This window comes from Pristiophorus japonicus, chromosome 1, assembly GCF_044704955.1.
Source record: "Pristiophorus japonicus isolate sPriJap1 chromosome 1, sPriJap1.hap1, whole genome shotgun sequence".
NCBI lineage: Eukaryota > Metazoa > Chordata > Chondrichthyes > Pristiophoridae > Pristiophorus > Pristiophorus japonicus.
In genome coordinates, this window is record NC_091977.1 from 486,378,805 (window position 1) to 486,405,601 (window position 26,797).

The 26,797-nt window shown below is 42.3% G+C and overlaps 1 protein-coding gene across 1 annotated transcript in view; it reads right to left on the minus strand.

The window, feature by feature from the left end:
* The window catches only part of LOC139277097 (serine/threonine-protein kinase OSR1-like), a 269,081-nt gene that overhangs the window by 57,681 nt on the left and 184,603 nt on the right, over positions 1–26,797 (minus strand). The window contains exon 11 of the mRNA XM_070895115.1: positions 9,107–9,229. Coding sequence (XP_070751216.1) covers positions 9,107–9,229 — 123 coding nt within the window. The remainder of the gene's footprint in view (positions 1–9,106; positions 9,230–26,797) is intronic.

The following is a 26,797-nucleotide window of genomic DNA, read 5'->3' on the forward strand; positions in this document are numbered from 1 at the left end:
ACTCAAATCCTCTTGTAATAAAGGGCAACATACCATTTGCTTTCTTCATTGCTTCCTGTACCTGCATGTTAACTTTCAGTGACTCATGTACAGGGAAATCCAGGCCTCTCTGAACACCAACATTTCTCAATCTCTCATCATTTAAAAAATACTCTGCTTTTCTATTTTTCCTACCAAAGTGGATAACTTTACATTTCTCCACATTATATTCCATTTGCCATGTTCTTTCCCACTCGCTTAGCATGTCTGTAGCCTCTTTGCATCCGCCTCACAACTTACACTCCCACCTAGCTTTGTATCAGCAGCAAACTTGGATATATTACATTTATTCCCCTCATCCAACTCATTGATATAGATTGTAAACAGCTGAGGCCCAAGTACTGATCCTTGCGGTACCCCACTAGTTACAGTCTGCCAACCCGAAAATGGCCTGTTTATTCCTACTGTTTTCTGTCCATTAACCAATCCTCAATCTATGCTAATATATTACCCCCAATCCTGTGAGCCCTAATTTTGTCATGTGGCACCTTATCGAAAGACTTCTGAAGATTCAAATACACCACATCCACTACCCCCTCCTCCTTATCTATTCTGCTAGTTACAACCTCAAAAAAACTACCAGATTTGTCAAACACTATTTCCTTTTCATAAATTTTGATCCAATCCTATTATTATTTTCTATGTATCCTGTCACCACGTTTTAACAATAAATTCTAGCATTTTCCCTATTACAGATGTCAGGCTAACTGTCTCAGAATAAGGGATCTGCAGGAACCGTTCTCAAATCTATGGCATTTTGGATGACAACCATTGCATCCACCACCTCTTTCAAAACCCTAGGATGTAGGCCATTAGGTCCAGAGGATTTATCAGCTTTCACAGTCCCATTAATTTCTCACTTCAATTAGATCACCCCTCAATCATCTAAACTCAGGGAAAAACAACCAAAGTTTATGTAATCTCATAATTTTAACTTTTGTTTTGGGAAAAAAAAACATGCGTAAAACACATCTTCAGTTAAACTACCACTAAACAACCTTGTGCAATTGCTCAGTAGTTCAATTATTTTATTGCCGAATGAGCAGAGATGAAATAGTTTTACCGTTTTGGCTCCAACTGCTAATACTTTATAGAAAAATGTATTTAGAACATGGGGATACACTCTTTAATTTGATTGCATTATGGTTTGTTACAGTATCTGTTTCCTGCCATTTTGACCTGCAAAGAAAAAGCTTAATATATGTGCATTCCCAAACTTTGGAGAAAGTGTTGGAAATACACAGCAGCTACATCAATATCTGAAAAAGAAAAGGTTAACATTTTGGGAGAGACCTTCCATTAGAACGATCCAAGTGATAAAGATTACACCCAAAAGGTGAACATATCTCTTCTATTTCAGATGCAATAGATCAGCTGCCCATTTCAAACAATTTCTGCTATTATTTCATATTTCCAGGATTCAGTGTTTATTTGTAATATGTAGCACTCTTGCCTCGGAGTCAGAAGATTGTGGTTTCAAGCCCCATTCCAGGACATGAGCGCATAATCCAGGCTGACACTTCAGTGCAGTAATGAGGGAGTGCTGCATTGAGAGAAGTGCTGTCTTTCAGACGAGATTAAACTAAAGCCCAATCTGCCCACTCGGGTGGACCACAACTTGCATTTATATAGCACCTTTAATGCAAGAAAACGTCCGAAGGACATAGAAGATTCTCTAAGAGCAGGGAGTTCTTCCCATGTCCTAACCAACATTCCTCCCTCAAACACCACCACCACAAACAGACTGCCTGATCATTTATAGTATGCACAAATTGGCTGCCATGTTTGTCTGCATAAGTGATTTCAGTCAGAAAGTAATCTACTGGTCGTAAACTGCTGTGGGACGTGATAATACACGATATTAATGCAAGTTATTTCTTGTCTACAACATAACTTGCTCAACTCAGCTTTCCAAATTGATAAGCTTCCATGAAAGCATGCACTTTCCCATTTTAAGGAACCAAATTTCAAATGAGTACTGAATTTAGATTCAATCCTCACTCTCTTCCCCCTCCAATCTACAAGCAGAAAATTGAGCTGATTATCCTTCTGTAAAAATAAAACTTCCCGACAACTGTCCTAAATTTGACTTAAAAATTGTCGATCGTCAGGTTACATAAACACATTAGAGGTGCAGTTTGGCAAAGAATCTGCTCAACCTGAATTATTTCCGATTGTCACTCAAAAGAACAGCTCATGCCCTGTGCTATTTGAGTTATGAACTAATATCTCAAAGTGGCTGTGTCGGACATCATGCAAGAATATCAACAATAAATTACTAAGAATTTAATTACATTGGCTTGCACAAAGAAGTATGCAGACAGGAAAGGCAGACAATGGATCAAATGTAGTAAATGGCTACACTATTACCACAAGTAGCAGAGCCACACATCTGACTACAGTTCAATAAAAGCAAGTTGCATCAATCTATGGATATAGGATTGGCGACTTGGTTGCAGTTCCCCAACTACACTTGCCTCCTCTAATCATATCAAAGGGAATAGTTAAAAGATTGACGTAAGCAAAAGGTAAGTTAATTGTAAACAGAATAATGATCTACAAAATCAGTTATAACTTGATTCAAAGTTATATAGAATCCTAGGTATAACAGTCAAGAGGGGTGACATGATGGCTGGCATGGAAAATGTCACACTGGTACAGTGAAGGCACACCTGAAGTTGGGGCTTAGGCAGGTTATTACAGCAGAACAGAGGGAGCTTTATTCTGCATCTCACACGCTGTAGATGATCTGACAATGTTTTGTGTAGCAATTCTGTGCCCATATAGAAAAAACACTTTCCAGGAAATTCCTTATCACTAATATGCCTGACCTTGAGCTAAAACTCATTAAAGAGGGTAAATAGTCACAAAACCACTTGCACATACCTATAGTCAAGGTTGGATGTTTTACAGCACACACAATCTAGCAGTTAAAGCAATTTGTTTGGCACATGTCAGAAAATAGTTAAAGATGACAGCCATTGAAAAGTTTAAACATTTTATAGAGGGTACTAAAAGATGTAGTACAACTAGAAAATACTGGAAACATGTAGCAGATCCATTGTTGTTTCATCTAGAAGCTCTTTGTTAGAATCTTCATTTTTATTGGCTGCTTGCTACAGTTGGTACAGTAATTTTTTTTCTTTCAGATACTGAGGAACCTGTGTAATTTTAATATTTCAGTCTTCGAGCTTGGCACCACAGCCATTTTTGTACATGTTGGCAAATGACCAGCATCACATGCACTTCCAATGAACTTTCCCGTGTTTTTTTTGTGTTCATCGCGGTGAGAGAAGAACACTTTTTCCTTTGCGGCATCCAGCGTCAGCATCAATACTGCCAGAGCAGATACAGCATGCATAGAGGCAGAGTAAAGGGGACCTATTCTGCCCAAGAAAAGTGGCCCCGAGAGAACTAGTGTCTTTATTTCTCACAGCAGCCATTCTGTGATTGGACTAGTGCCCACTAGAAACTCCATTCGGACAGCTGAAAATCATGTCACATGGACCCGTTGCAGACAGCAGACTTTTGCCCACTAACTTCACAAAGCATTTTGCAATCAGATACCACATATTCAATGACATCAATGGTAACCAGCAGATAAAAATGGTCTCGTGTTAAAAATAGAGAGGAAGAACGGAAACATAACAGGTGGAATTAAAGGAATGGCAGTCTCCTAATCCTCTTGTAATACTATAACCTGTAACAGGATTGTTCCAATGAATACAAAAAACAATCCGAAACAAGAGGGGTTTGGCTGATGCATTCCCTTCAGTCCATTTAAATCGAATCTATGCAGAATACAAACCTTATTATCTTCACATTATGAAAGGCTGATTTTTCTATTGTATGCAACTCTACACGACTCATTTGGACTGAAACTCATTCAACGTGGCTTTTAAAAAGTCACTTATTTTGTTGTAACTAACTCTTTTATAAAAAAAAAATAAGCAGCTTGATGCGGTCACAGGTTTGGCTCATTTTGAGAATAAATCTCACTCCTAACATTTCACCCCCCAGATTGCTCTGGCTTTGCAAAATGTTTGTCCTATGTGTGGACAGGTTTGTAAAACCCATTTACAATAATGTAGATAATGCATCTGACAGGAGACAACAACCAGCCAGTCACACAGAAACATACAGCTGTGTTATGGTACTCACAATACAGAAAACATGAAAAGCAGCTGACATAAACAAGGCCTTAACGTTAAATCGGAATGCAAGTTTGTTCTCAATTTTTTGATGTTTATACAAACATATTTAAAAACAAGATATTTTTTTTTAACGTGAAGATCTGAATACGGGATACCCATCATGCGCAAGGTCTGGCTGGTGCACGGCATAGTATAACTAAGGAGAGATTCTACTAGTGGGGAGGGGGGAGGGGGGGCTGCGGGAGACGAGATCTGACTGTCCTTTGTTGCTTTTTTGCTAACATTGCAACCAATGTTTGGGCATTGGTATGCAGTGTCAATTTAAACCAGGACTGGGTTACAGGGACCGGAAACTTCTTTCAGTTAACTTCTGGAATCTTTACCTGCATTTTGGAGTTTGAATCCCACAACTCTGTCCATTTTTGCTGGGAATATAGACACACAGTGTTCTTGTAATACAAGGGTAGGATTACACATTCTGTTCTCAATTCAAATTCAACTGGCGCCCAAATGCTGGCTACATTTTTAACGTTAGTAAAAAGACGGCAAGTGCGTTCGGATCCTCTCGTCTTTCAGGATCCTTTCTTTATTAACAGATGCTGTGCACCATGCAGACAAAAGGCAGGGTAGGCATCTTTAACAAGGGTGCTCTGAAGTTAGTCCCGGAGCAGGACAGTGCACTGGGGATGACTCTGAAAACAATTATTTTCTCCCTCTATGTGGGAAATGCTAAGCTTCTACTTGCTACCTTTCCATGATGGGATTGGTGAGGTTGGTAGCTGTCTATGTATAAAACAGTATTCTTTTGCCTGTGGAGCTATGTACCAAGTCTCCAATGTGCAACAATACCTTTACTGGTGAGTTAACATTACAAAATCACTTTGTATGATGGTGATACAAAAAAACAAATCTCAGTCACTAGGTCTGGCCATCCTCCACTGACTTAGTGCCTCCTAGTACACGGACTTTAAAATGCTTACTCTGGTTGTGCAATTCCTCCATAGTCTCATTCCTCTGCAGCTCTGAAATTTTCTCCATTCCAACTGCTATTATGCATTCACCCCATCATAGAACTATTAGTCACCAAACCCTACAATGGGGAATTCTCTTTCTAAAGCTCTGTTTTGTTAACTCTCTTCCCTCCATCAAAAGCCTCCTCAAAATAAGACTTCTGCCAATGGTGCAGATCATCTCCTCTAACTTCTCCCCAATTTCCTGCCCAGAGCTCACTGCCAGCCCCCCACCCCAGGCATAAAGATGTTTTGCTGTGAACTTACTATATAAATATGAGCTGCTGTTGTAAAAGCACAGTATATTAAGATATTTAACCAGAGGCCAGAAAACATAATAGGAGCAGGAGTAGGCCACCTGGCCCCTCGAGCCTGCTCCGCCATTCAATAAGATCATGGACTCAGCTCCACTTCCCTGCCCGCTCCCCATAACCGTTTATCCCCATAATCACTCAAAAATCTGTTTATCTCTGCCTCAAATATATTCAATGACCCAGCCTCCACATCTCTCTGGGGCAGAAAATTCCATAGATTTACAACCCTCAGAAGAAATTCTTCCTAATCTCAGTTTTAAATGAGCGGCCAGCAAAGAATGACAAAAAAATAATTAAGAAAGGGAAGATAAGATTATGAAAATAAACTGGTACGAAATATAAAAACAGATAGCAAGAGTTTCTATAGATATATAAAAAGGAAAACAAAAAAGTGTGGCTAAAGTAAATGTTGCTTCCTTAGAGGACGAGATCGGGGAATTAGTAATAGGGAACATGGAGATGGCAGAAACTCTGAACAAATATTTTGTATCAGCCTTTACGGTAAAGGACACTAACAATATCCCAACAGCAGATAGTCAAAGGGCTATGGGGGGAGGAATTAACACAATGACTAAGGAGGTAGTACTCAATAAGATAATGGGACTAAAGGCAGATAAAGCCCTTGGACCTGATGGCTTGCATCCTAGGGTCTTAAGAGAAGTAGCAGTAGGATAGTGGATGCATTGGTTGTGATTTACCAACATTCCCTGGATTCTGGGGAGGTCTCAGCAGATTGGAAACGTGCAAATGTAACACCTCTATTTAAAAAAGGAGGCAGACAAAAAGCAGGAAACTATAGACCAGTTAGCCGAACATCTGTGGTTGGGAAAATGTTGGAGACCATTATTAAAGCAGCAGTAGCAGGACATTTGGAAAAGCATAATTCAGTCAGGAAGAGTCAGCACGGATTTATGAAGGGGAAGTTATGTTTGACAAATTTGCTGGAATTCCTTGAGGATGTAATGAACAGGGTGGATAAAGGAGAACCAGTGGATGTGGTGTATTTGGACTTCCAGAAGGCATTTGACAAGGTGCCACATAAAAGGTTACTGCACAAGATACAAATTCACGGGGTTGGGGATAATATATTAGCATGGATAGAGGATTGGCTAACTAACAGAACAGAGAGTTGGGATAAATGGTTCATTCTCTGGTTGGCAACCAGTAACTAGTGGGGTGCCACAGGGGTCAGTGCTGGGACCCCAACTATTTGCAATCGATATTAATGACTTGGAAAAAGGGACTGAGTGTAACGTAGCCAAGTTTTCTGACGATACAAAGATGGGAGGAAAAGCAATGTGTGAGGAGTACACAAAAAAATCTGTAAAAGGACATAGACAGGCTAAGTGAGTGGGCAAAAATTTGGCAGATGGAGTATAATATGTTGGAAAGTGTGAGGTCATGCACTTTGCCAGAAAAAAAAATCAAAGAGCAAGTTATTATTTAAATGGAGAAAAATTACAAAGTGCTGCAGTACAGCGGGACCTGGTGGTACTTGTGCATGAAACACCAAAGGTTAGTATGCAGGTACAGCAAGTGATCAGGAAGGCCAATGGAATCTTGTGTTTTATTGCAAAGGGAATGGAGTATAAAAGCAGGGAAGTCTTGTTACAGTTATACAGGGTATTGGTGAGGCCACACCTGGAATACTACGTACAGTTTTGGTTTCCACATTTATGAAAGGATATACTTGCTTTGGAGGCAGTCCAGAGAAGGCTCACTAGGTTGATTCTGGAGATGAGGGGGTTGACTTATGAGGAAAGGTTGAGGAGGTTGGGCCTCTACTCATTGGAATTCAGAAGAATGAGAGGTGATCTTATCGAAATATATAAGATTGAGGGGACTTGACAGGTGGATGCAGAGAGGATGTTTCCACTGATGGTGGAGACTAGAACTAGAGGGCATGATCTTAGAATAAGGGGCCGCTCATTTAAAACTGAGATGAGGAGGAATTTCTCTGAGGGTTGCAAATGTGGAATTCGCTGTCTCAAGAGAGCTGTTGAAGCCGGACATTGAATAAATTTAAGACAAAGAGAGACAGCTTCTTAACCGATAAGGAATTAAGGAGTTATGGGGAGCGGGCAGGGAAGTGGACCCGAGTCCACAATCGGATCAGCCATGATCGTATTAAATGGCGGAGCAGGCTCGAGGGGCCGTATGACCTACTCCTGCTCCTATTTCTTATCTTCTTATGTTCTTATTCTTAGACTATGTCCCCTAGTTTTAGTTTCCCCTATGAGTGGAAATATATGGCTTTTACTCATAGCTTTTGATCTACAGTGTACACCAGGTTAGGTAATCTCAACCATGGCAACATTGGGGACAGTACAATAAGCCTTGGTAACAGCAACATGTATTTCACTTCTGGCTGCTATTCAGTGATCCTTGATGTAAAAGGAAGAAAGTGCGTGCATTTGTGTTGAAGTTGAGAGTGTGTGTGATAGTGAGTGCCAGTGCCAGTGCGTGCACTCATTAGTTGTCAACATAACATATCACAAGAGAACAGTTTCCCATTACCTTCAGATATGACTAAGCCTCCTTGAAAAATAGTCTGTCAAAAGTTTGCAGAGTTTGTCCTGGTTAGATATATATCACATGCAAAATTTATTGCAGCTGCTTGCCAATCCATTAACAGTTATTAATACTGTACAAGAGTGCAAAACACACAGGTGACTTAGCAAATAAACACTCCATAGTATGAACATAATTGACAAAAATGGGATTTGGGGAAGAGAGGTGAATAGAAAAGAGTAAAAGGAGTAGAGCGATTCCCTTGCACACTGCTTCGCTGTGGGTTTAAATCACCAGCAGAGACCGAGTAAGTTGCCTTCCTATTTGACCAAAGATGGCGTGCATACAAAATTAGATTAAATTCCCCTTTCTTACAATAAGTGTATATACATGAAGAATAAAATGGTCAAATGCAAGAGGTAACAACTTAAAACAGTACAGATACATCTTCCAAGGAATACAAGCAAAGAGGTTGCTTTCTTTAAGTTTTGATGGCTTCAAATTACTGTCCTTTCTCTTCCATCACTTCCTTTATCAACAACTTGCAATTATGTAGCAACTTTAACATAGGAAAAGGTCCCGGAAGAAAGAGGGTTAGAGGCAGAGGTGTTCAGGGAGAGAATTTGAAAGTTTAGGTCCTTTACCGTTGAAAGAGTAAGAATAGAACCTTTGGGGTCTCCAGAGGTAACGGTGCAATATTCCAATGTTTTATCCTGCTTTAGATGTCAAGGTAATGAACCAGTAATCCCAAGTTCATGGTTCTGATTTTTTTTTTTTTTAAAAACATTTGGAACATATGCTGTTTCTGAACTGTCTGATATTCATCCTTGCAATTAATGATCTGGGAAATGTTAATAACATGGCTAGCAAACAGGTACTTGAGCAGAAACATTTCAGAGAACAGGAAACTTCCTTAGTCTGCTCTTTTTCATCAAATTTATGCACTTTCAAGAGGTCTGGTGCGATTCTCTTTCCCTCCAGTCCCCACCCCTTCCAATTGAGTACTCCCATTTCCCTGGATGAAGTGAGTAGCAAAACCATTTATATTGCTGGTCTTCCTAGCCTAATAAAGACCTACCCGCAACTGAGAGACTGCGGCCTTCCCTTCTTCACTCTCTTCATCCAATTCATCATCGCTCCATTCCCAGCCGCCATCTTCTGTCTTGTGTAGTCGACCACTGGAGCCTGGGACCCTTCTTACCTAATCAGCACAAAAGGAGGTCAAGTTCAGATCAACAGTTAAGAGATCATCCTCTCAATTAGGGAACAAGTTGACTCATAAGAACATAAGAATTAGCAGGAGTAGGCCCTATGACCCATCGAGCCTGCTCCGCCATTCAATAAGATCATGGCTAATCAACCTCAACTCGACTTTCCCGCCCGATCTCCAAATCCCTTGATTCCCCTAGACTCCAAAAATCTATCTCAGCCTTGAATATATTCAGAGACTCAGCATTCAAAGCCCTCTGGGGAAGAGAATTCCAAAGATTCACAACCCTCTGAGTGAAGAAATTCCTCCTCTTCTCTGTTTTAAATGGCCTTCCCCTTATCCCGAGACAGTGCCCCCTAGTTCGAGACACTCCAGCCAGGGGAAACAACCTTTCCACATCTACCCTGTCAATCCCCTTCAGAATCTTGTAGGTTTCAATGAGATCACCTCTCATTCTTCTAAACTCCTGAATATAGGCCCATTCTGCACAATCTCACATTATAAGACAGCCCTCTCATCCCAGGAATCAATCTAGTGAACCTCCGTTGCCTCCAAGGCAAGTATATCCTTCCTTAGTTAAGGAGACCAGGAACTGTGCACAATACTTCAGATGTGGTCTCACCAAGGCACTGTACAATTGTGGCAAGACTTCCTTATACTCCAACCCCCTTGTTATGTCTTTGATTACTTTGATTTTAATAGCAAAGGTAGGCATAATTTTTTTTCTTAAAACAGCATTGTTGACATTTTGTTTAATTTTTGATTCCTTTCCCCCCATAAAATGCCATTGTGTTCAAGAGATTTCATCAGGATCCCACAGCCAGACAAAGTATCAATGATGATAGCAATGAGGCTGATACCTAGCATTATCGGATGAACGAACAAGGAACTAAGTAAACTCAAAAAGGGAGGACCCAGAACAGTTACAGAAGTGTACAAAGAAAGAAGAGAAAAGGGTTGCATTTTATAAAGCACCTTTGATGATTAAAGCGCTTCACAGCCAATTAAGTATTTTTAAAGCGCGGTCACTGTTGTAATGTAGGAAACGCAGTAGCCAATTTGTAGACAACAAAATCCCACTAACAGCAATGAGATACTATCCAGATAATTTGCTTTAGTGATGTCGGCTGAGGGATAAATGCTCTTTAGGATACCAGGGAAATCCAAGGAAGAGGCATATAAATTGGCCAGAAAAAGCAGCAAGCCGGAGGACTGGGAGAAATTTAGAATTCAGCAGAGGAGGACAAAGGGTTTAAATTAGGAGGGGGAAACTAGAGTATGAAAGGTAGCTTGCCGGGAACATAAAAACTGACTGCAAAAGCTTCTATAAATATGGGAAGAGAAAAAGATTAGTGAAGACAAACGGTCCCTTGCAGTCAGATTCAGGTGAATTTATAATGGGGAACAAAGAAATGGCAGACCAGTTGAACAAATACTTTGGTTCTGTCTTCACGAAGGAAGACACAAATAACCTTCCGGAAGTACTAGGGGACCGAGGATCTAGTAAGGAGGAGGAACTGAAGGATATCCTTATTAGTCAGGAAATTGTGTTCAGGAAATTGGTGGGATTGAAGACCGATAAATCCCCGGGGTCTGATAGTCTGCATCCCAGAGTATTTAAGGAAGTGGCCCCAGAAATAGTGGATGCATTGGTGATCATTTTCCAACAGTCTATCGACTCTGGATCAGTTCCTATGGACTGGAGGGTAGCTAATGTAACACCACTTTTTAAAAAAGGAGGGAGAGAAAACGGGTAATTATAGACCAGTTAGCCTGACATCAGTAGTGGGGAAAATGTTGTAATCAATCATTAAGGATGAAATAACAGCACATTTGGAAAGCAGTGACAGGATTGGTCCAAGTCAACATGGGATTTATGAAAGGGAAATCATGCTTGACAAATCTTCTAGAATTTTTTGAGGATGCAATCAGTAGAGTGGACAAGGGAGAACCAGTGGATGTGGTGTATTTGGACTTTCAAAAGGCTTTTGACAAGATTCCACACAAGAGATTGGTGTGCAAAAATTAAAGCACATGGTATTGGGGATAATGTACTGACGTGGATAGAGAACTGGTTGGCAGACAGGAAGTAGAGAGTGGGGATAAACGGGTCCTTTTCAGAATGGCAGGCAGTGACTAGTTTAGTGCCGCAGGGCTTAGTGCTGGGACCCCAGCTATTTACTATATACATTGATGATTTGGATGAAGGAATTGAGTGTAATATCTCCAAGTTTGCAGATGACACTAAACTGGGTGGTGGTGTGAGCTGTGAGGAGGACGCTAAGAAGCTGCAGGGTGACTTGGACAAGTTAGGTGAGTGGGCAAATGCATGGCAGATGTAGTATAATGTGGATAAATGTGAGGTTATCCATTTTGGGGCAAAAACAGGAAGGCTGAATATTATCTGAATGGCGGTAGATTAGGAAAAGGGGAGGTGCAGCGAGACCTGGGTGTCATGGTACATCAGTCATTGAAAGTTGGCATGCAGGTACACTAGACGGTGAAGAAGGCAAATGGTATGTTGGCCTTCATAGCTAGGGGTTTTGAGTATAGGAGCAGGGAGGTCTTACTGCAGTTGTACAGGGCCTTGGTGAGGCCTCACCTGGAAGAGAGAGTTCAGTTTTGGTCTAATCTGAGGAAGGACGTTCTTGCTATTGAAGAAGTGCAACGACGGTTCACCAGACTGATTCCCGAGATGGCTGGACTGATATACGAGGAGAGACTGGATCGACTGGGCCTTTATTCGCTGGAGTTTAGAAGGATGAGAAGGGATTGAGGGGATCTCATAGAAACATATAAAATTCTGACAGGACTGGACAGGTTAGATGCAGGAAGAATGTTCCGATGTTGGGGAAGTCCAGAACCAGGGGACACAGTCTTAGGATAAGGGGTAGGCCATTTAGGACTGAGATGAGGAGAAACTTCTTCACTCAGAATTGTTAACCTGACCTCCTCTTTTCCTAATCTGCCAGCAGAGAGTTGCTGATGCCAGTTCATTGGAGTTATATATGGCCCTTATGGCTAAAGGAATCAAGGGGTATGGAGAGAAAGCAGGAAAGGGGTACGGAGGTGAATGATCAGCCATGATCTTATTGAATGGCGGTGCAGGCTCGAAGGGCCGAATGGCCTACTCCTGTACCTATTTTCTATGTTTCTAACTTCCCTGCTGTTGTTCAAATAGTGCTGTGGGATGTTTCACATCTACCTGAGATAGCAGACAAGGCCAGGGTTTAACATCTTATCCAAAAAACAGTATCTCCAGTGCAGCAGTCCCTCAGTGCCAGCCTAGGTTATGTCCTAAAGTCTTTGGAGTGGGGCTTGATCGCACCGCCTTCTGACTCAGATGAAAGGCTTTAATTTATACCCTTGCCCGAGTCAGAAGGTTGTGGGTTCAAGTCCCACTCCAGGAACTTGAGCACATAAATCTAGGCCGACACTCCAGTGCAGTGCTGAGGGAGTGCTGCACTGTCAGAGGTGCCTTCTTTCAGATGATACGTTAAACCGAGGCCTGTCTGCTCTCTCAAGTGGACGGAAAAGATTCCATGGCACTATTTGAAAGAGCAGGTGAGTTATCCTTGGTGTCCTGGCCAATATTTATCAATCAACATAACAAAAAGCAAATTATCTGGTCATTATCACATTGTTATTTGTGGGAGTTTTGTTGTGCGCAAGTTAGCTGCCGCGTTTCCCACATTACAACAGCGACTACACTCCAAAAAGTACTTCATTGCCTGAAAAGCGCTTTGATATGTACAGTGGTCGTGAAAGGCACTATATAAATGCAAGACTTTCTTTATAGAATGCCTTTCACGATCATGGGCCTTCTCAAAGTGCATTACAGCCAATGAGTGCTACCATGGAGTCAAAACTGACACCAATATACTTCGAGAACAAAAAGTAAATCTGAAACCAAAGTTTCAGATACAGCGAAGCAGCAGCTGCAGTTGGCACATGTCAGGGCTCTGGAGGGCAAATTTTGGTCACATGCCTGAATTTATAGATTTGTTTAAGGGAGGAATCGATCCTGTCTTAGTGCAGTGAAAAGGATTGGAGTTGTCTAATTGAAATCCTCCAATTTTGTACTAATTAGCTGTGACTTAACAATTCTTGGTACCACACTTCAGGAAAGATGTAAAGGTCTTAGAAAGGATATAGGGGACGTTTACTAGGGTTTTACCAGGGATGAAAAAAGGCGTGGGCTAACAAATCTACAGGCCCCTGGATGTTAACATTCAGGGTAAGGTTAAAAAAAAAGGAAGCTTATGACAGATACCGGGAACTCAACACTGCAGAGACTCTAAGAGTATAAGTAGTGCAAGGGTGCAATTAAAAAAAGATATCAGGAAAGCAAAAAGGGAGCATGAAAGAACGTTGGCAAGTAAATTCAGGGAAAACCCAAGAATGCTTTATAAATACATTAAAAGCAAGAGGATAACTAGAGAGAGTGGGGCCTATTAAAGACCATAAAGTAAATGTGTGTGTGGAGGCAGAGACGTGGGTAGGATTCTTAATGAATACTTTGTATCCATTTTCACGAGAGTGGCAATGCAGACTTTGCAATGAGGGAGGAGGCGTGTGAAATATTATACAAGATAAATATATAGAAAGAGGAAGTATTCAGGGGCTTAGCAGCTTTGAAAGCAGATAAATCCTCAGACCTGGATGAAATGTATCCCAGGCTATTAAGAGAAGCAAAAGAGGAAATAGCAGGGGCTCTGACCATTTTTCAATCCTCTCTGGCTACAGGTGCGGTGTTAGAGGACTGGAGGATTGCTAACGTTGTACCTTTGTTTAAAAAGGGAAAAAGGGTTAGACCAAGTAATTATAGACCAGTCAGCCTAACCTCGGTGTTGGGAAAATTATTGGAATAAATCCTGAGGGACAGGATAAATCTTAATTTGGAAAGACATGGATTAATCAAGAACAGTCAGCATAGATTGGTCAAGAGAAGGTCGTGTCTGACTAACTATTGAATTTTTCGAGCAGGTAACCAGGAAGGTCGATGAGAGCAGTGCGTATGATGTAGTGTATATGGATTTTAGCAAAGCTTTTGATAAGGTCCCACATGGCAGACTGGTCATGAAAGTAATAGCCCATGGAATTCAGGGCAAAGTGGATCCAAAATTGTCTCGGAGGCAGGAAGCAAATGGATAATAGTTAATGGGTGTTTTTGTGACTGGAAGGCTGTAGCCAGTAGGGTATTGCAGGGCTTAGTGCTGGGTCCCTTGCTTTTTGTGGTATATCTTAATGACTTGGACTTAAATATTGAGAGTATGATTAAGAAATTTGCAGATGACATTAAAATAGGCTGTGTGGTTGATGATGAAGAAAGCTGCGGACTGCAGGAAAATATCAATGTACTGGTTAGGTGGGCAGAACAGTGGCAAATGGGTTTCAATCCGGCTAAGTGTAAGGTAATGCATTTAGGAAGGTCTAACAAGGCAAGGGAACACACATTAAATGGTACGACACTGAAAAGTGTAGTGGAACAAAGGGACCTTGGGGTCCACAGATCCCTAAAGGTAGCAGACCCGGTAGATAAGATGGTTAAGGCGGCATATGGAATACTTGCCTTTATAAGTCGAGGCATGGAATACAGCAGCAAGGAGATTATGCTTGAACTGTATAAAACACTGGTTAGGTCGCAGCTGGAGTACTGTGTGCAGTTCTGGTCACCACATTACAGGACAGATGTGACTGCACTGGAAAGGGTGCAGAGCAGATTTACACGAATGTTGCCTGGACTGGAGAATTTTGGCTATGAGGAAAGATTGGGGATGCTGGGTCTGTTTTCTTTGGAACAGAGGAGGCTAAGGGGAGATCTGATTGAAGTGCATAAAATTATGAGGGGCCTGGATAGGAAGGACCTGTTTCCCTTGGCAGAAGGGTCAACAACCAGGGGGCATAGATTTAAAGTATTTGGGGGGAGGTTTAGAGGAGATGAGGGGGTCTGGAACTCACTGCCTGAAAGGGTAGTAGAAGCAGAAACCCTCACCACATTTAAAAGATACTTGGATGTGCACTTAAAGTGCCGTAACCTACAGGGCTATGGACCAAGAGCTGGAAAGTGGTATTAGGTTGAATAGCTCTTGGTCGACCAGCGGGGACACGATGGGCTGAAATGGCCTCCTTCCGTGCTGTAAATTTCTATGATTCTATAAAGAACTTCAGTTGTGAAGAGAGGTTGGAAAAGTTAGAGGTTTCCAAGATGAGAGGTTTTGATAGGAGTAGATAGAGAAAAACTATTCCCTCTGGTGAGTGGGTCAATAACTAGAGATCATTGATTTAAAATCATTGGCAAAAGATCTGGAGGCGGCATTTTTTTTTCCACTCGAGAGAGTTGTCGGGATCTGGAATGTTCTACCTGGAAAGATGGTGGAAGCCGATTCCATAAATAATTTTAAAAGGGAGTTGGACAGGTACCAGAGAATGAGGAACTTACAGGGTTACAGACAAAAAGCGGGGGAGTGGAGTGGGACTAAGCATGACTGCTTTTTCAAAGAGCCAGCACAGGCACGATGGGCTGAATGGCCTCCTCCTGTGCTGTAAGTTTCTGTGATTCTATGAAACGATGGGTTTAGAGGAGCTATAAATGGCAATAGCAGAACCAATACCAGCACCTGCTATGTGAACAAATTGGAGCAGTGGTCATGATCTGAAATTGCTGAACACAATGTAGAGTCCGGAAGATTGTAAAATGTCTAATCGAAAGATGAGGTGCTGTTCCTCGAGCTTCATTGAACTGTGTAGGTGGCCAAGGACAGAGAGCATTGGCGGGGATTGAAGAGTAGACCACAATGTTGCGGAGGGAACGGTCCCTTCGGAATGTTAAAAGGGGAGGGGAGGGCAAGATTTGTTTGGTAGTGGCATTGTGCTGGAGGATGATCCGTTAAATGTGGAGACTTGTGGCGTAGAAAGCAAGGACAAGGGGAATCCTATTGTGATTCTGGATGGGAGGAAAACAGGCGAGGACAGAAGTGCGGGAAATGGGGTGAATACAGTTGAGGGCTCAGTCAACCACAATGGAATCAATGTTCCCGCTAACCTGCGCAGCCGTCTGGACGTCCCAAGCAGGCCGCTCACTGGCTTTTCAATGGGAGAAACCATGCAAGTGTGAAAATTTGAATGGGCTGCACAGCCAGTTAAAGGGACCGCACACCAAAACAAATTAGAGAGTGAACATGGAATGGAATCCTCAGATGAGAAAAAAGGAAGACATACTGGAAACACTGGTGAGGAAGGAGGCATCGTCAGAACGGATGCAATGGAGATGGAAAAACTCGGGAGAATGGAACGCAGTCATTACAGGAGATTGACCATATGAAGGAGAGGGAGAGATGGGAATTGGAAGCAAAGTTGCTGAAATTTTCTACTTCGGGGCGAGAGCAGGAAATGGCGCTGATAGAGTCATCAATGTAGTGGAAAAAGTGGGGAGAGAGGGGACCAGAGTAGGACTAGAACAAAGAATTAATGCATCCCATGAAAAGGCAGGCATAGATAGGACCCATATGGGTTCTCATAGCAACACTTTTTATTTGGAGGAAGTGAGTGGAGTCAAAGGGGAAGTTTTTCAATGCAAGAACATGTTCAGCCAGGAGGAAGGTGGTGGTGGATGGGAATGGGTTGGGGTCCGTTCAAGGAAGAAGTGGAGGGCCCTCAGGTCCTCCTGTTTTGGGAGGGAGGGGAATTGAGGTGTAAAGGGACTGGATATCCATGGTGAAAACGAGGCTGTTAGGGCCAGGAAACTGTTAAAGTGGCAGAGAACGTCAGAAGAGTCTGGACAAGAGGAGAATTGGTAGAGTTGAAATAAGAAGAAATAAGTTCTGTGGGGCAAGAGCAGGCAGAAACGATGGGTCTATCAGGGCAGTCCTGTTTGTGAATCTTCAGAAGGAGGTAGAAGTGGGTGTGCGGGGTTGATGGACTATGAGGTTAGAGGCCATGGGGGGGGGGGGGGGGGGGGGTGGGAGGGGGAGGAGATCTCCAGAGATGATGAGGTCAGTGTTGGTCTGGGAAACTGGTGGGGTTGTGGTAGGTGGTGTATGCTGGAGAGTTTTCCCGCAAGATAGAGGTCTGTTCACCAAATAACAACAGCGTCGCCTTTATCTAAAGTTTTAATGACAATGTTAGGGTTGGACCCGATGAGAACAGAACACTGCAAGTTGAGAGGTAGGTAAGTCAGAGTGAGCGAAGGGAGTAGAGAAATTGAGATGGCCAATGTCATGTCAGCTGAACAGAGATCTTGGAGAGAATGCACTGAAGCTCAGAGATGCAACAGATTCTTGAAAGAGACGAGGACTAACCTGGAGACAGAAGCAGAGGTGTACAGGGAGGGACATGTATTGGAGATCATCATGGAGGTAGGGTGGGCAAAACCAGGGAGGGATCGGAGGATGCGAACACAGATCTTGAAGACAATAAACTGAAGCTTGGAGATACAACCGATGCTTAAAATGTTGGATGTGATGGCTGTGCACAACTTTATACAGGCGAGGATGTGGGCCATAGCTTTCTGAATACGTTACAACTTATGGAAAATTGATATGTAGAGGCCGGCCAAGAAAACATTGAGAAGTTGAGCCTCAGAGTAATAAGTGCATGAACTGGTTACAAACAATCAAATATCACTGTATAAAGCAAAGTATTGTTTACAGATCAGTAGCTCTCTCTACAGGAAACATATAACTGAACTGGTTAAATATATAAAACACTAGTTTGGCCCCAACTGGAGTACTGTGTCCAAAACTGGGCACCACTAGGAAGGATGTGAGGTTTTGGAGAAGGTACAGAAGAGCTTGACTAGAATGGTTCCAGGGATGAGAGATTACAGTTACATGAATCAACTGGAGAAGCTAGAGATGATCTCCTTATAACAGATAAGGCTAAGAGGAAATTTGATAGATGTTTTTAAAATGATGAAGGGTTTAGATAGAATAAATAGAGAACCTGTTTCTAATGGCTGAAGGGTCGACAACCAGGGCGCGCAGATTTAAGGTGATTGGCGAAAGAACCAGAGGCAACACGAGGAAAATCTTTTTTTTTTACACAATGAGTGGCTAGGATTTAGAACGCACTTCTAGATAGGGTGGTGGAAATTAATTCAATAGTAGCTTTCAAAAGGAAATTGGATATATATTTGAAGGAGGAAAGATACAGGAATATGGGGGAAGAGCGGGGCAGTAGGACTAACTGGATTGCTCTTCGAAAGAGCTGGCATAGACAATGGGCCGAATAGTCTCCTGCTCTGCTGTACTATTCTATAATCTGTGAATATCAGATTAAAAAAGCTTATGAAGCAATGGTCAAGCTGCATATGGAGTGTTGTGTACAGATCTGTAATTTTCATTACAGGAAGGATATAGCTGAACTGGTGAAGTGCAGTGAAGAGCTACTAGAATGTTAAGGGGATCAGAGAATATACTTTCAGAACTGGGATTCTTCTTACTGGAAAGCAGAAGACTGAGGAGGATATGACTGCATCATTCAAATGTAATCCCACTATTTAAGAGAGGAGGTAGAGAGAAAATGGGGAACAACAGACCAGTTAGCCTGACATCAGTAGTAGTGAAAATGCTAGAATCTATTATTAAGGACATGGTAACAGGTCACTTAGAAAATTGGGCAGAGTCAACACGGATTTATGAATGGGAAATCATGTTTGACAAAGCTAGGTGGGAATACAAGTTGTGAGGAGGATGCAAAGAGGCTTCAAGGGGATATAGACAGGCTAAGTGAGTGAGCAAGAACATGGCAAATGGAATATAATGTGGAGAATTGAGAAGTTATGCACTTTGGTAGGAAAAATAGAAAAGCGGAGTATTTTTTTAAATGGTGAGTGATTGGGAAATGTTGGGGGGTTTTTTTTTTAAAAAGAGGGACCTGGGTGTCCTTGTATATAAATCACAAAGTTAATATGAAGGTACAGCAAGCAATTAAGAGAGCAAATGGCCTTTATTACAACAGGATTTGAGTACAAGAGTAAAGATGGCTAACTGCAATTATATATGGACCTGGTGAGACCACACTTGTATTACTGTGTACAGTTTTTGTCTCCTTACCTAAGGAAGGATATACTTGCCATAGAGGGAGTGCAACAAAGGTTCACCAGACTGATTCCTCGGATGGGAGGATTGTCCTATGAGGAAAGATTGAGTAGACTAGGCCTATATTCTGTAGAGTTTAGAAGAATGAGAGGTGATCTCAGTGAAACAAACAACATTCTTACAGGGCTCGACAGGGTAGATGCAGGGAGGAGGTTTCCCTTGGCTGGGGAGACTAGAACCAGGGGTCACAATCTCAGAATAAGGGGTCCGCCATTTAGGACTGAGATGAGGAGAAATTTTTTCACTCCACGGGTGGTGAATCTTTGGAATTCTCTATCCCAGAGGGCTGTGGAGGCTCACTCGTTGAGTACATTCAAGACAGTGATCAATATTAAGGGAATCAAGAGATATGGGGATAGTGCAGACAAGTGGAGTTGAGATAGAAGATCAGATTCCTTTTATGTGGCACCTTATCGAATGCTTTCTGGAAATCCAAATATTTATGGGTTCCCCTTTATTCACCCTGCTCGTTACATCCTGAAAGAATTCCAGCAAATTTGACAAACACCAAGCACCATGAGAGGAGAGTTGGCAAGGCTACAAAGGGCACGAGTCAGGCAGAGCAGCAAGGCCCAACCAGCATCAAGTGACCTGTGAGTATAAGAAGTAAAAAGAATTGAAGTGTGACATCATAGGAAAGCAGGCAAGTGATTGGTTGGTCAGTATTTCTCTCTCTTTCTTGGGCATTGGTTTAAATTAAGAGCTGGGATTAAAAATCTAAACATTCAAAATGTGAAAAAGTAATTAACTAAATACATTAGAGATGGCAAGGCAGGCAATGTGTTACTGCTGTTGCATGTGGGAGCTGGTTGACTCCATTGAGGTCCACGTCGACCACATCTGCAGCAAGTTTCTGCAGATCATGGAACTTCGGCTCCATGTTGATGAGCTGGAGTCCGAGCTGCGGACACTGCGACACATCAGAGAAGGAGAGTTACCTGGACGCTGCGTTCCAGGAGGCAGTCACACCCCTTAGATTAACTGATTCAAATTTGGCCAGTGGTCAGGGACAGGAGTGTGTGACTATGAGCGAGGCATGTATGGGGACCCAGGAGGTAGTGATGGAGGAGCCTCAACCCTTGATCTGGTCCAACAGGTACGAGATTCTCGCTCCCTGTATGGATGAGATCAAGGACTGAGGTGAGGATGAGCAAACTAGCCATTCGGGGGCAGAGGGTGGGGGGGGGGAGCAGTAAAAAGAAATTTGGTAATGGTAGGAGATAATATAATTAGGGGGATAGCTACTGTTGTCTGCAGCCGAGAGCATGAGTCCCGAAGGCTGTGTTGCCTACCCAGTGCTAGGGTTAAGGACATCTCTTCTAGGCTGAGAGGGAGTGGGAGAGGAAAGATCCAGTTGTCGTGGTCTACGCAAGTACCAACGACACAGGTGGAACAAATAAAGAGGTACTGCTGAGGGAGTATGAGCAGCTAGGGATTAAATTAAAAAGCAAAACCACAAAGGTAATAATCTCTGCATTACTACCTGAGCCAAGAGCAAATTTGCATAGGGTAAATAGGATCAGAGAGATGAATGCGCGGTTCAAAGATTGGCATGGGAGGAATGGGGCTCAATTCATGGGGCATTGGTGCCAGTACTAGGAAAGGAGGGAGCTGTTCTGTCGGGACAGACTTCACTTGAACCAGGCTGTGGCCAATATCCTGGAGAATCGAATAACTAGGGCTGTAGATAGGGTTTTAAACTAAATACTGGGGGGAGGCGGGGGCGAAGATCGGTGAGTGTAAATTTAAAAAGTCAAAGTGAAAGGAGAAAGCAAAAGTGCAGGATAGCGATAGGGATAATGATAACCAGTGTGTAACAAGTAGGGACAGAGCGTATACACGAGACAAAATTAAAAGCTCTATATCTGAATGCATGAAGCATTCGTAACAAGATAGATGAGTTAATGGCACAAATAGAAATAAATGTGTATGATCTGATTGCCATTAGAGATGTGGTTGCAAGGTGACCAAAGATGGGAACTGAATATTCAGGGGTATTTGCCATTTCGGAAGGATAGACAGAGAGGAAAAGGAGGTGGGGTAGCTCCATTAATAAAGGATGAGATCAGTGCAGTAGTGAGAAATGATATTGGCTCAGAAGATCAATATGTAGAATCAGTTTGGGTGGGGATAAGAAGTAATAAGGGAAAGAAGTCACTGGTGGGAGTGGTCTACAGACCCCCAAACAGTAGCCACTCTGCAGCAGAGAGTATAAATCAAGAAATGATGGAAGCTTGTAAGAAAGGTACAACAATCATCATGGGCTATTTTAATCTTTATATTGATTGGACAAATCAAATTGGCCAAGGTAGCCTGGAGGAAGACTTCAGTGTGTATTGCGGGATGGTTTCTTGGAACAATACGTTATGGAACTAACCAGGGAGCAGACTATTAGATCTGGTATTGTGTAATAAATCTGGATTAATTAATGATCTTGTAGTGAAGGATTCTCTTGGGAAGAGTGAACATAGCATGGTAGAATTTCAAATTCAGTTTGAGGGTGAGAAAGTGCGATATCAAATTAGTGTTCTGAACTTAAATAAAGGTAATGACAAAGGTATGAAGGCAGAGTTGGATAAAGTGGACTGGGAAAATATATTAAAGCGAAAGACTGTAGAAAAGCAGTGGCAAACATTGAAGGAGATATTTCATAACTCTCAGCAAAGATTTATTCCAGTGAGAAAACAAAGATGCTAAGAGAAAGATGAACCATCTCTGGCTAACTATGAAAATAAAGGATGGTATCAAATTGAAAACTAAGGCATACAATGTTGCGAAGGACAGTGGAAGGCAAGAGGATTGGGAAATTATTAGAAACCAGCAAAGGACAACTAAAAAAATGATAAAAACAGAAGATACCACAGGAGAATAAACTAGCAAGAAATATAAAAACAGACAATGACAGGTATATAAAAAGGAAGCAAGTAGCTAAAGTAAACATTGGTCCCTTAGAGGATGAGACTGGAGAATTAATAATGGGAAACAGGGAAATGGCAGAGACTTTGAACAAATAATTTGTATCGGTCTTCATGGTAGAGGACATTAAAAACATCCCAACAATTGATAATCAAGGAGCTATTGGGAGGGGGGGGGGTGGGGGGGGGGACTTAAAACAATCACTATCACTAGAGATGAAGTACTAGGCAAACTAATGGGACTAAAGGTGGACAAGTCCCCTGGATCTGATGGCCTGCATCCTTAGGTCTTAAAAGAAGTGTTTGCAGAGATAGTGGATGCATTGGTTGTAATCTACCAAAATTCCCTGAATTCTGGAAAGATCCCAGCGGACTAGAAAACCGCAAATATAAACATCCCTATTTAAGAAAGGAGGGAGACAGAAAGCAGGGAACTATAGACCTGTTAGCCTAACATCTATCATTGGGAAAATGCTGGAGTCCATCATTAAGGAAGTAGTAGCAGGACACTTTAAAAAAAAAATCATAATAGAGTCAGCATGATTTTATGAAAGGGAAATCATGTTTGACAAATTTGCTGGAGTTCGAGGATGCAGTGGATAAAGGGGAACCAGTTGATGTTATGAATTTTGATTTCCAGAAAGCATTCGATAAGGTGCCACACAAACAAGGTTACTGCACAAGATAAGAGCTCACAGGGTTGGGGGTAATATATTCGTGTGGATAGAGGATTGGCTAACTAACAGAAAACAGAGAGTCGGGATAAATGGATCATTTTCAGGTTGGCAAATTCTAACTAGTGGGGTGCCACAGGGATCAGTACTGGGGCCTTAACTATTTACAATCTATATTAATGACTTGGATGAAGGGACCGAGTGTAACGTAGTCAAAGTTGCTGATGATACAAAGATAGGTGGGAAAGCAAGTTGTGAGGAGGACGCAAAGAATCTATAAAAGGGATATAGATAGGCTCATTGAGTGGACAAAAATTTGGCAGGTGGACTATAATGTGGGAAAATGTGAGGTTATCCATTTTGGTAGGAAAAATAAAAACGCAAATTATTTAAAAATGGGGAGCAATTACAAAATGCTGTCGTACAGAGGGATCTGGGGGCTTTTGTACATGAAATGCAAAAATAGCAAGTAAGCAGGAAGGCAAATGGAATGTTGGCCTTTATTGCTACAACTGTACAGGGCGCTGGTAAGACCACACCTGTAGTACTGCATACAGTTTTGGTTTCCTTATTTAAGGAAGGATATACTTGTATTGGAGGCAGTTCAGAGAAGGTTCACAAGGTTGATTCCTGAGATGAAACATAGAAAATAGGTGCAGGAGTAGGCCATTCAGCCCTTCGAGCCTGCACCACCATTCAATAAGATCATGGCTGATCATTCCCTCAGTACCCCTTTCCTACTTTCTCTCCATACCTCTTGATTCCTTTAGCCGTAAGGGCCATATCTACCTCCCTCTTGAATTTATCCAATGAACTGACATCAACAACTCTCTGCAGTAAGGAATTCCACAGGTTAACAACTCTCTGATTGTCATAAGAAAGGTTGAGCAGTTGGGCCTTTACTCATTGGAGTTTAGAAGAATGAGATCTGATCTTATTGAAACCTATAAGATTCTGAAGGGGCTTGACAGGGTAGATGCAGAGGTGGTTTTCCTTCATGGGGAAATCTCGAACGAGGGGGCATAGTTTCAGAATAAGGGGGTGCCCATTTAAGAGAAGAAATTCCTCCCCATTTCTATGAGGGTCTTGAGTCTTTGGAATTCTCTACCCCAGAGAGCTGTGGAGGCTGGGTCTTTGAATATATTTAAGGTGGAGATAGACAAGATTTTTGAATGATAAGGGAGTCAAGCATTATGGGGAGTGGGCAGGGAAGTGGAGTGGAGGCCAGGATCAGATTAGCCATGATCTGATTAAATGGCAGAGCAGGCTCGAGGGGCCAAATGGCCTACTCCTACTTCTTATGTTCTTATGATTTCCCTTTCATAAAACCATACTGACTCTGCTTGACTGTATTATGATTTTCTAAAATGTCCTGCTACTACTTCCTTAATAACGCACTCCAACATTTTCCCAATGACAGATGTTAGGTTAACTGGTCCTGCTTTCTATCTCCCTCCATTTTTAAATAGGGGCATTACATTTGGAGTTTTCCAATCCAATGGGACCTCTCCAGAATCCAGGGAATTTTGTTAGATTACAACCAATGCATTCGCTATCTCTGCAGCCACTTCTTTTAAGACCCTAGGATGCAGGACATCAGATCCTGGGGATTTGTCCACCTTTAGTTTGCCCAATACTTTTTCTCTAGTGATAGTGATTGTTTTAAATTCCCCCCTCCCAAGATGATCAAGAGCCTCTTGATCATCAATTATTGAGCTGTTTTTAGTGTCTTCTACCATACAAAATATTTGTTTTTGTCTCGGCCATTTCCCAGTTTCCCATGTTTAATTCCCCAGTCTCATCCTCTAAGGGACCAACATTTACTTTAGCTACTCTTCCTTTTTATATACCTGTAGAAGCTCTTACTGTCTGTTTTTATATTTCTCACTGGAATATATCTTTGCGGCGAGTTATGAAATATCTCCTTAAATGATTGCCATTGTTCATCTACCGTCTTACCTTTAATCCATTATCCCCCTTCCACTTTAGCCAACTCTGCATTCATACCTTTGTAATTGTCTTTAAGCAAGTTCAGGACTAGTTTGAGACCTAGCTTTCTCACCCTCAAACTGAATTTGAAATTCTACCGTGCTATGATCACTCTTCCCAAGAGGATCCTTTACTATGGGATCATTAATTAATTAATACAAGCTCATTACACATTACCAGATCTAAAATAGTCTGCTCCCTGGTTGTTCCACAATGTATTGTTCTAAGAAACTATCCCAAATACACTATGAACTCTTCCTCAAGGCTACCTTTGCCAATTTGATTTGTCTAATCAATATGAAGATTGAAATAACCCATTATTGTTGCCGTACCTTTCTTACAAGTCTCCATTATTTCTTGATTTAGACTCTGTCCTACAGTGTAACTAATGTTCGGGGGCCTATAGACTACTCCCACCAGTGACTTATTTCCTTTATTATTCCTCATCTCCATTCAAACTGATTCTACATCATATGCAGTTCCTCGGAATTGAGGAAGACTTGCTTCCACTCCTGAAGTGACTCCTTAGGTGGCTGAACAGTCCAATAAGAGAGCCACAGTCCCTGTCACAGGTAGGACAGATAGTCGTTGAGGGTAAGGGAGGGTGGGACAGATTTGCTGCACGCTCTTTCCGCTGCCTGCACTTGATTTCTGCATGCTCTCGGCGATGATACTCGAGGTGCTCAGCGCCCTTCAGGATGCACTTCCTCCACTTAGGGCGGTCTTTGGCCAGGGACTCCCAGGTGTTGGTGGGGATGTTGCACTTTATCAAGGAGGCTTTGAGGATGTCCTTGTAATGTTTCCTCTGCCCACCTTTGGCTCGTATGCCGTGAAGGAGTTCAGAGTAGAGCGCTTGCTTTGGGAGTCTCGTGTCTGGCATGCGGACAATGTGGCCTGTCCAGTGGAGCTGATCAAGTGTGGTCAGTGCTTCAATGCTGGAGATGTTGGCCTGGTCGAGGACATTAATATTGGCGCGTCTGTCCTCCCAGGGGATTTGTAGGATCTTGCGGAGACATCGTTGGTGGTATTTCTCCAGCAACTTGAGGTGACTACTGTACGTGGTCTATGTCTCGGAGCCATACAGGAGGGCGGGTATTACTACAGCCCTGTAGACCATGATCTTGGTGGTAGATTTGAGGGCCTGGTCTTCGAACACTCTTTTCCTCAGGTGGCCGAAGATTGCACTGGCGCACGGTAGGCGGTGTTGAATCTCGTCATCAATGTTTGCTCTTGTTGATAAGAGGCTCCCGAGGTATAGGAAATGATCCACGTTGTCCAGGGCCGCGGCGTGGATCTTGATGACTGGGGGAGGGGCAGTGCTGTGCAGCGAGGACAGGCTAGTGGAGGCTTTGTCTTATGGATGTTTAGCGTAAGGCCCATGCTTTCGTATGCCTCAATAAATACATCGACTATGTCCTGGAGTTCAGCCTTATTCCACATACTGATCTTCTGAGACAATATCTCACTACTGCACTGATCTCATCCTTTATTAAAAGAGCTAACCCATCTTAATTTCCTTTCTGCCTATCCTTCCGAAATGGCAAATACCCTTGAATATTCAGTTCCCAGCCTTGGTCACCTTGCAACCATGTCTCTGTAATGGCCATCAGATTATACCCATTTATTTCTATTTGTGCCGTCAACTCATCGATCTTGTTACGAATGCTGCATGCATTCAGATAAAGAGCTTTTAAATTTGTCTTTACCATTTTTCCCTACTCTGACCCCACTTTCTGATGCACTCATATTTATACACTCTGTCCCTTCCCGTCACACTCTGGTTATCATTACCCCTAGTGCTACCCTGCACTATTTCCTTCTCTTTTCTTAGACTTTTTAAATTTCCACTCACCTGATCCCTCCTCCCCGCCGCCACTATTT